The 10,745-nt window shown below is 47.1% G+C and overlaps 1 protein-coding gene across 1 annotated transcript in view; it reads right to left on the bottom strand.

Moving 5' to 3' along the window:
• Window positions 1-9,817, bottom strand: part of LOC120792502 (segment polarity protein dishevelled homolog DVL-3) — a 21,871-nt gene extending 12,054 nt beyond the window's left edge. Inside the window, exons 1-7 of the mRNA XM_040131722.1 lie at window positions 9,612-9,817; window positions 6,352-6,421; window positions 6,110-6,243; window positions 5,329-5,426; window positions 3,522-3,666; window positions 1,406-1,502; window positions 110-179 (exon numbers count right to left, since the gene is read on the bottom strand). Of these exons, the coding sequence (XP_039987656.1) occupies window positions 110-179; window positions 1,406-1,502; window positions 3,522-3,666; window positions 5,329-5,426; window positions 6,110-6,243; window positions 6,352-6,421; window positions 9,612-9,787 (790 nt within the window). The 5' untranslated portion in view covers window positions 9,788-9,817. The remainder of the gene's footprint in view (window positions 1-109; window positions 180-1,405; window positions 1,503-3,521; window positions 3,667-5,328; window positions 5,427-6,109; window positions 6,244-6,351; window positions 6,422-9,611) is intronic.
• Window positions 9,818-10,745: the final 928 nt, after the last annotated feature.

Genomic DNA, 10,745 nt, shown 5'->3' on the forward strand with positions numbered 1-10,745 from the left:
GAGCGACGCGATCGCGGTGGCGCGCGGTGCCGTTAGAGACGGAGGCCCGATCCGGTTCGGCCGGGTCCAGACCGTTGAGACGGTTCAGACCTGTCAGCTCTGTACTCACCCATGTTCAGAGTTACAGTGATGATGTTGAGCGACATGGTGGAGTCAGTGACACTGCTGAAAGACACAGACTGGCAGACAGACAGCCAGACAGAGAGACAGACAGAGAGACGGGAGGACAGACAGATAGAGAGAGACGTGCGGACAGAGACAGACAGATAAAAGAGAGGACAATGAAGGACAGATCAGTGGCGGTAAGTTCAGACACATCCACAGGTTTTATTCAACCCGAGGTTCAGTGTTAGCATACACAGTTAGAGCAGATCCTAGTGCTGGTCTTCAGTGGTCTAAAGGCCCAGCCGGCCGTCCAGGGTTGGACGGATTCACCTCGTCCGCCAGACGCCGTCCTCTGCTGCAGCCTCCCCACTGTCTCAGACTTCCCGTTTCTCTCTGTGTCGTATCTCAGTAAACGGAATCTCTACAGGGTTTAAGGCAAAACCAGGCGTTTGAAGACGTGACCTGGACTCCTCCGACGTCTCCCCCTGCTTCCTGACACTGAAATGTCCTGATGTCAATAACAATTCACTCAGCTCATGTTACGTTGCCCTGGATTAAACACATTTACTCTTTTGAAAGGCGCTTTTATCCAAAGAGTCTTACAATTGAGGCCACTTCGGTACGCAGACAGGAGGATCCGGGGATCGAACCTCCAACCCAGTGGACAACCGTCTCCACCGGCGGCAGCGCGGCCGCCCCACAAACACAACCCATCTGGCCAATATTTACAGGTCGGGGTCAAAGGACTCAGGATTCGTGCGTTTGATTGAGGAAATCTACTTTACCATCAGAGTAAAACCTGATCACGTCACATCCTGACTGCTGGAGGCGCAGAAGGTCCTGTGACCTCTCATCGCACCGGTAGTTTGTCTGAGTGTCGGTTGTCGTGTGAACATGCAGACACGTAGTGAGGTCTTGTGCGCTTGTGTGTGTTGGGAAAATTTTAAATCGAATGATACATGAACGGTTTCCATTAAGAAAATAAAGTTACAGCTTCCCTCCACACACACACACACAGACTCTGAACCCGTGCGTATGTGTGTGTGTTGTTACATCCCGATGGGGACTTTAACCTGAATGCGCACTAACCCGCTGGGACAAAAACTGAGGTCCCCACAGGTAGAGACTGCTGTTTGAGGGTCCAGACCTGGTGTCAGGGTTCAAGTTGGAATCATGTTTAGGTTAGAGGTAGGGCGAGGGGGGCAAGGGATTGTACTATGTAAATGACAGATCCCCACAGATATAGTAAACCGGGGATGTGCGTGTGTGTGTGTGTGTGTGCGTGCGTGTGCGTGTTTACCCTCTCCATCCGCGGGGTTTTGGGTTTTCGGTGGCGGCGGCGTTGTCGCCGGATGAGCCGCGGCGAGGAGCTGCTGTTCTCTGTTGATTGGCTGAACCTGGTGTGACATCACAGAGGGAAACACGCCTGGCTCAGGTGAAACAGGCGTGACTCTGCTCACGCTAAGACACAAGGTGTCCGTCAGCTCGCTCAACAAGACAACAAATCTACATGTTTTCATATTCAAACATTAATATAAATTAATATTGAAAACCAACATGATGAACTGGTGATATAAGAAATGTAAGAGGAAAAAACCTTGAAGCAAAATGTAAAAATGGAATAAAAACTGTTGGAGCAAAAATCGAAAATATAAAAACAATAAATATACTGTATAAACTATATAATATTGGTAAAAATGCTAAACAAAATAAACTGTTGATTAAGCTATAAAATGTCACACAAAACAGAGAAAATAGATATTTGAAAATATAAAACCGTAAACATCTTTTTAAAATGATGTAAAATCAAATTTTAAAAACTCAAAATCTGAACCAGTATTAGCACCTGTCATATACACACACCCCTGAAAATATACGAATAAAAATCAAACCTTTAAACACAAAAGTCAAAAACAGAAAAAATAAAAGCTGTAAAATGTGAATAAACCAAAACATAAAAGATGAAACAAAAGACAAAGAATTAGTGGAGAAGCAAAGATGAAAGATGATGAATAACGGAAGATAAATCCAGGTGATGCTGCAGCTCAGCGTTTTTCTGGCGCAGGAACAGATTATTTCTGCTCTCAGGTCAGCGGGGACTCTTTTATCTGCGGGACAATACACGCTGACCCGACGGTCACACGACCTGCAACAGCCAGTCAGAGGCGGAGGAGGAGAGCCGCGTGTGAACGGGTTTACTGGAGCAGAAGAAGAAGACCTGAGGGCACTCGAGTGTGTTACAGCAAACCCACCAATCACAGAGAGAGCTGCTGCTGATGTCACCGGGTGACATGACAGAGGGTTTCTGTGTTTGTGTTTATTTAAAAGGACCACTTCAACATTTTACACACCAGCGTCACTGTTAGCTTAGCTTAGCACAAAGACTGGAAGCAGAGGGGAAACTGTAAGCCTAGCTTAGCACAAAGACCGGGAGCGGAGGGGAAACTGTTAGCGTAGCTTAGCACAAACACTGGAAGCAGAGGGAAACTGTTAGCCTAGCTTAGCACAAAGACTGGGAGCGGGGGGAAACTGTTAGCGTAGCTTAGCACAAAGACCGGGAGCGGGGGGAAACTGTTAGCGTAGCTTAGCACAAAGACCAGGAGCAGGGGGAAACTGTTAGTGTAGCTTAGCACAAACACTGGAAGCAGAGGGAAACTGTTAGCTTAGCTTAGCACAAACACTGGAAGCAGAGGGGAAACTGTTAGCCTAGCTTAGCACAAACACTGGAAGCAGAGGGAAACTGTTAGCCTAGCTTAGCACAAAGACTGGGAGCGGGGGGAAACTGTTAGCTTAGCTTAGCACAAAGACTGGGAGCAGAGGGGAAACTGTTAGACTAGCTTAGCACAAACACTGGAAGCAGAGGGAAACTGTTAGCCTAGCTTAGCACAAAGACTATATATATATATATATATATAGATATGTATATCTATATATATATAAAAATATATATATATATACACACACACACTGCATATGTATGTAATGTTTTATAAATGTATTTATATTCATTAAACATAAAAAATAAAATAAATGAATCCAGGGTCACAGGCGCAGCGGTCAGGGTCTGGTAGCTGGCACCACACTGATGTAGCTTCTCATAAACAGAGTTTACTTTAATCCGTATTTTCTATTCACTCTTAGTCGTCCGTCCTCTGCCTGATGACGTCCGGCTCCTTTGTGTTCCAACACGCGTGTTGTCATGACTGTGAGAAAACCGCTACTAACTGGCATCTGCGTGGTCATGGTCCCAGAAGGTTTAAAGACTTTAAAGGTTCAGAGTTAAGACCTGGATGTAGGTTCAGACTCTGATCAGGTCCAGGTCAGAGTACTGGGAACGTGTTGTGTCAGTGAGGGTCCTCACAAGGACACGAGTAAGTGTGTGTGTGTGTGTGTGTGCATGCGTGCGTGTGTCTGACCTTCCTCCCGAGTCTTCCTCAGACGAGCAGAAACTGGTCGTCTCTAACTCGCTGCTCTGTTGGGTCGAGGAGCTGTCGCCCGCACCCGTTGGCCCCGCCCCGTTCTGATCAGCCGGGTGGTGGGCGTGGCCATTCAGACGCCTACCTGCAGAGACAGCAGCCAATCAGAGACACAGGCAGCCGGATGACTGGCAGGAGTTGGGAAGGTGCAAACTGAAGGGAAACCAGGACGAACCGGAGCGTCACAGGCCGGATCTCTGCGACCAAACCAACCTGCCTCTGACATTTCTGCTTCCGCCTCTATTCATATTGTCCTCGATATTGATCAGTGTGTCATGATCTGTCAGGTATGTGGATCATCAATAGGCTAAGTCTTCATACAAACATGAGTTTTTCGCTTCCGTTGAAATAATGAATTTAGAAATCAGCTTTCATTGGGCTGAATTTATTATTTTAGTATTTAATCAGTCTGGTAAAGTAACAGCTCATGACGACCAATTACAGTTTGATCCGCCCGCCCCCACTGAAAGACCTGAGGACCCCCAGGGTCCGTAAAGGGTTAAAGGCACAGGCAGGTAAAAGGCCCCCAACTCTCCTCTAGAGGGCCCCAGGTGAGGGGCCCCCAGACCTTTCAGGCCCATGGTCAGATAAATAGACTGAAAAACTTATATCTGTGCTGGAGGGAGCAGCAGGTATGAAAAGTGAGAGTCCCCTGTGACTGTTCACCGATGCTTTAATGCGTCGACAGCATTTTACTGCTGGAGCTGATTCTTAACTCTTGTGTATCAGGACTAACTATTGATCGTCTTCGTCCTGGATTCATGGGGCGGCCATTTCCTCGATCGATCGATCGATCGGTTTGTAAACCTTTAGAAAACGGTGAGAAATGTCGTCACGGTAACTCGGAGCCCAAAGCGAAACCTTCACACTGTTTCGGGAAGATTCGGTTTATTGTGATTTAAGAGGAAAAAGCAGCGAAGCTTCGCTGACGAGAAGCCGGAACCGCGAAAAGTTTGTTACGTGCAGATGAAAAATCATTTAAATGATCGGAACACAGTCCAATTAATCATCCAGTTAATCTTACAATCAATGGCTTCACCTCTCGGCTGCTTGTATTTGCCTTCTGCTGGTATTTGCGTGTTTTACCACACTGCGGCTCGCTGCTCCCAGTGCGTTTCAATGGACTCGTAGCGCCACCTGCTGTTGAGGAGGGTGGATTACTCAGAACATCTCTGAGAAAATCCTCAGCACTGCCGCAGCTGTGCCGACAGTCAGGTGATTTTGTTTTGTTTTTGAGAGAGATTTGTGTCTGAAGCACGACCTATTAGAAATAGGTTTTGTATTTCTTGGATGGGCACGTTTTCTATAAAACGAAATGCACGCGTTTGTTAGTGGGGTTTTGTATCAGCAAACCTATCGTAGGTGATTTGTAAAACATGTTCGGTTTGTTTGTTAAGTTTTGGCGGGAAATGAGCTCCGTGTGGTTTAAGCTAACAAAGCATTTTAAATTTATAAGCTCTCAATGTGCTTTGTAAGTGCAGCTGTCAGATACATACAGAGCACTGATCTGAAATGTGGTGGAAGAGAAGCAGAAGGTGTCGAGTACAAGTACCTCCAATATGTCCTTAAGTACAGTACTTGAGTAAATGTACTCAGTTACTTTCCAGCTTTGGTTCAGTGTGCAGGGTGTGAGAATCTAAACCTTCTGGGAATGTTTCCGATCTGGTATTTTTCAGACGCGTGTGTGTGAGTTCATATAAGACCGAACCACGACGAAGCCTCTCTCTCTCTCTCTCTGTCGTCTTACCTCGGCCACCCGTGTCTCTCTCTCTCCTCTCTGGTGGTGAAGCGACAGGCTTGACCTCCGACCCCTGAAGTTCATCGTGGCCGATGACGGCTGCAGCACTGAGAGGCAGACAGAGAAGCAACAGTCACCCCACAGGAAGCTGTAACCCCCCCCCAACAAAACAGAACTGCTGCTGAACTAAAGATGAACCCGCAGCTGCTTCGAAGATTCAGATTATTTCTACACAACGACCTCGGCAGCTTCGTCGTTAAGTCGTTAAAACGACCTTCACCTGCTGCAACATTAGCGCGACAACACATCGATGCATCAGTCATGATAATAGTAACATAATGATATGATATGGAGAAACGTTTCCTGTTGGTACTTTCAGTATAATCTGCTGCGGGGACCGAATCCAGGACTTTGACCTGTACCAGGTTTTTCTCCACTGAGGCACAAGTGATCTGAGCCTTTTGAATATAAAGTAAATGTGAATTTCGCTGTGTCTCCGTGAGCAGCTGTTGTTTGGACAGTGTCTCAGAGCAGTGACGGCCGCAGGTTTTGTTCCCAGCGGCAGGTGGCGCCACACGCAGGACAGTGACCTGCAGGACATACAGGTTCTTCTTCAGGCTACTTCTACGACGCCATCAGACCTACAGTGCGGGGACGGGAACCTTCTGCCTTTTCTTTTGCCACTTTGTCCATGGTCGATTCCTCATCAGGTGTCTCCCTGTAACACTGTCATTCACAGGTGAGTCCACACACTGTGGCAGGTAAAACACACTGTCCGTCAGGGACTCACTGGAAGGACGGAGGTCTGGAGTCTCCAATCCCACCTGTCCTCTCTGTGGGGGGCAGGGCCAGGCTGGTGGGCGTGGACACCGACTGGACATCTGACCCCCTGAAATCTGACTGACAGGTGTCTGAGGACACCACCTAAGGAGAGAGACAACAGGAGGGTTAGTAAGACGCCTGGTTAAAGGGTTAACGTTAGTGTCAATGTGTGTGTGTGTGTGTGTGTGTGTGTGTGTGTGCGTTTCTGACCCAGCAGACGACTCGTCCGTTCACACAGGGCAGCCTGGCGTCATCATCGCTGATCTCCTCTTTCACCACCCTGTTAACACACACACCATCATCGTCGTGTCACAGATCTCTGGTGGGGAAATCGAACGCTCCTCTGCTGTCACCGTGGAAACGCCAATGGTTCAAAGAGAGTGAGACTCGGTCCGAGACTCGATCTGACACGGAGATCCTCTAAGAACCCTAAAACGTCCCGGAGTCTGAGTCCGCGATCAGCCGGAATTTTAAAACCTGTCGCCCCCTTGTGGCAGAGAGGAGAACTGATCGCTCCTGACGCTGTTACTGAGGTTAGAATGAAAGACTGCGTATTGACCCTTTAACGTGTCAGATAAACGCACCGAATCCTGCTGTCAGTCCACCGTCCTCCTCCAGACTGAGACCGCGTGATGAGAAACGAGATCAAACGAGACGAGACAGGACGAGATGAGCTCTACATCGTAGCGCATCGTTTACGTACATTTTACGTTGGCGTCAGGCTGATGTAGCAAATAAAGAACCTGGATAAAATGCGTTGTGTTGTTAATGAACTGCCCCCGAGTCAGGTTGAGTTTCCTCTGTAGAGACCTGATACTCTGGTCCACCGTCTTTACCACACACCAATAAAGATATCTAACTTAGCCTTTTTCAGCCCTGAGTAGTGTCTGCAGGTGTCCCCTTCAGCCCGCCCCCAATAAGGTAAGACAGCCAGTGTGATGCCACGGCCCCCCTCCCCCACAGACATAATAATAAGGGCAGGACAACAAGTAATCCTGTGTAAATCACAGATTCATTGGTAACTAGAATGAGCCTGGAAATCCTCCTGCTGGGCCCTGAAAGCAGATTATTCTGTGTTCTTTCTTGTTCCCTGTATTTTGTATAAATCATTCATGGACATAACTGTTCTACAGAGACGCAGTAGCATTTAACATTGTCATAAAACTGGAACAAACCCGATCCAACGTGCAGTCGAATATCAGGACGAATCCCCGGTGAGAATCATGGGAATCATTTAAAATGTTGCCGTTCAACACACTAATCCGTCGTGGCCTCACCCTGGTTCTTACTCGACGTGCTTCTCGTCGTCGTGTTGTGTGCGAGGACGCGCTGTGTGTGTTTTATGTATATATGACATATCATGTATGTTCCAGTCCTGGTTTCATTTCTTTATTGATTTCGAAGGACGACACATTAATCGACGCGTCAGTGTCGATCAGCTGGATCTTCTTCAGCCTCGGTCCCTGATCTGATGTTTGTGAAGCAACGAGACGCCGAAACGACGGACACAGAGTAAGGATGTTTCACACAGCACAGGCCACGGAGAGCTACGGGGGACGGGAACACGGGAACAACACGGAAACGTCACGGCAACAACATCCACTGCTCAGAAGAGCTGATGTGTTTGGTGCCATCGCGGCGCAGTGAAAGAAAATTCTCATGTGGAAGGTTAAAGTGGATCCAATGGAGCAAAGCAGTTTATGGTGAAACACACACACACACACACACACACACACACACACACACACACACACACACACACACAGACACACACACACAGACTCTCTCTCTTCTGGCAGATTTCATCAGAGTGAATATTAAAGAGCTTTTGGTCAGTTATATAACTACACTGTGTGTGTGTGTGTGTGTGTGTGTGTGTGTGTGTGTGTGTGTCTCTCTGTTGGGATTATATAACAGCTGAGATTATTGAACACACATCTTCGTCTCCTCTGGTTCTAAAAATATCCTGCAGATTTTAAAAATGATGATGAAGATAGAAAAGCTCAGTGAATGAGAAGAAACAGTCAGTCAGCCAGTCAGTCAGTCAGGGAGTCAGCCAGCCAGTCAGTGAGTAAACCAGTCAGTCAGTCAGTCAGGGAGTCAGTCAGGGAGTCAGTCAGCCAGCCAGCCAGTCAGGGAGTCAGTCAGCCAGCCAGCCAGCCAGCCAGCCAGTCAGGGAGTCAGTCAGCCAGCCAGCCAGCCAGCCAGCCAGCCAGCCAGCCAGTCAGTCAGCCAGCCAGCCAGCCAGCCAGTCAGCCAGTCAGCCAGTCAGCGGGTCAGCCAGTCGGTCAGCCAGTTGGTCAGTCAGCCAGTCAGCCAGCCAGCCAGTCAGCCAGTCAGAGGGTCAGCCAGTCTCTACTGAACCAGAACCGGTTCCTTTCCACCTGTGTGACCTGAACCCTGAGGGACTGTGGCTCTTGTCAATAAACAAATACAACGAACCTCCGCTTCATTGACACTGAATCATCGCAGCATGTGCGTCATTTAACACGTTCTTACCTGTAGAACGGTTCTGGCAACGGTTCTCACTCATGAGCAGAGTGAACGTTTTATAGCACATGTAACATACATCAGTGTAGCTGTATACGGACGTTTCATACGTGTCCAAGCACTGGACACGTATGAAATGGATTTTTCTATATTTATTATTTTACTATATTTGGAAACAAGTGGTTTATATTTATGTGGCATGTATGTTTTATGTTTATATGTTCATATGTTCATATGATCACATGTTCACATGTTGATATGTTTATTTGTTCGTATGTTTATATATTCATATGTTTCTATGTTTGTATGTTCATGTTTCTGTGTTCGTATGTTCATATGTTTCTATGTTCGTATGTTTACATGTTTGTATGTTCATATGTTTATATGTTTATATGTTCATATGTTTCTATGTTTGTATGTTTATATGTTTGTTTATTTGTTTGTATGTTTATATGTTTCTATGTTTGTATGTTTCCATGTTATAACTGTGGGAAACTGGCCGTCTTTGCTAGAGTCATGAGTCTTTCAGCAGTGAAACACGTTTCTATACTTTCATATTAAATGAACTGATCACATTCATATTTCTGCCCATTTCTGTCCCGTCGTGTATTGATACACAATCTTTATACATAATATTGATTGGAAATCAGGTAGACATGATGACTGATGTAGAATATTGAACGTTAACAGAGCTGAGGGACATGGTTCAAAATATCTATCACAGCATCAATATCAATAGATGATTATATTGATATCGATATTCAGTAATCGATAACCAATGATCACTGACGTATCAATAATCACGCCGATGATTGGAAATATGTGTGCCGTGTTTTATAATTGTGCTGCTCACTGATGTGATCACTGATATCAATGATATCGATCACTTATATTGATGATATTGATAACTGATATCGATACTATCGATCGCCGATATCTACTGATACCGATCACTGGTCCACTATCGATCACGTACTCACCCGAAGTCGTCGTCCACGGATTTGAAGAAGAATTTGACGTTGGGTTTGTTCAGGACCTGTTTGAAGTCCGCCAGGGTGACGCGCTGCGCGGGCACGTTGATCCGGATCAGGTAGGGGGTTTCCTGGTCCTCCAAGTGGTAGATGACCCGGGTCCCTTCTGCCATGCTCTCCCCCATGGAGCCCGGAACCACAAGACCGGCACGGCCCGGAACACCGCACCGGACCGGGGGAGAGACAGACGTAGAGGGGGGGTGGGTGAGGGGGCAGATGCTCGGGGCGATGGGGGGTGGGGGGGTGGGATGGGGTGGGGGAGCGGGGGGGGTCGGGGGCAGAGACAGACAGCGGGCTGTCTGTCCACCTGTCTGTCCACCTGTGAGGTCTCCGGTCTGCTCTGGTCCAGATGTGTCGGTCCAGCTGTTGCAGGTTTCTGATGCTCAGTCTCCTCCGGATGCCACACCGCCGTCAAAACCAACACAATAAGATACACCACTTCCTGCGTAGCCCTTCAAAATAAGAGCGAGGAAATTGGATTGTTTTTATTTGGTGAGAACGAGATCTGTAAATATAAATCAATACAACCACCTCTCAACTTTACTTCCTGGTTGTTTAATGTAGTAAATATGGAAAAATATTAAAATCAATTCCCAGAAAAACGACAGATTTGATAGAACCGAGTTTCTTGAAACTATGAGCTTCTCGTCCTCAGTGTTTTAAACCGCCGACTGAAGTAAATCAATTCTGTTTCCTTGTTTTCAACTCGTGCTTTTTCATGTGATCGGGAAACCGAACTACATTCATCTGACGGCTGCAGAGTAACTGGGTGTGAAGCTGAGACGGTCGAACAGTTCCAGCCCGAAACTCCAGGGAAATAAACCAAGCTGCTAAAACATGTTCTCGCTGCTTTGACGCCGGTAAACGGTTCAACAGCAGCTGGAAAAGGAGAAGATGATGCGTGAATCTGAGAATCTGTGGGTGACCGAAGCCTCTACTTCTGCCTCAGCTGCAGAGATCAGCTGGTGTTTTAGGTCCGGACTTCATCTGCCCCACACGGATCCTGGAGGTCAGTCTCGTTTCTCACGTGACTCAATGCCTCTGATCTGGGGTCTCCTACTTTTGTTTTGAAGGCAGACTCAC

This window comes from Xiphias gladius, chromosome 7 (genome assembly GCF_016859285.1).
Source record: "Xiphias gladius isolate SHS-SW01 ecotype Sanya breed wild chromosome 7, ASM1685928v1, whole genome shotgun sequence".
In the NCBI taxonomy this organism is placed as follows: domain Eukaryota; kingdom Metazoa; phylum Chordata; class Actinopteri; order Istiophoriformes; family Xiphiidae; genus Xiphias; species Xiphias gladius.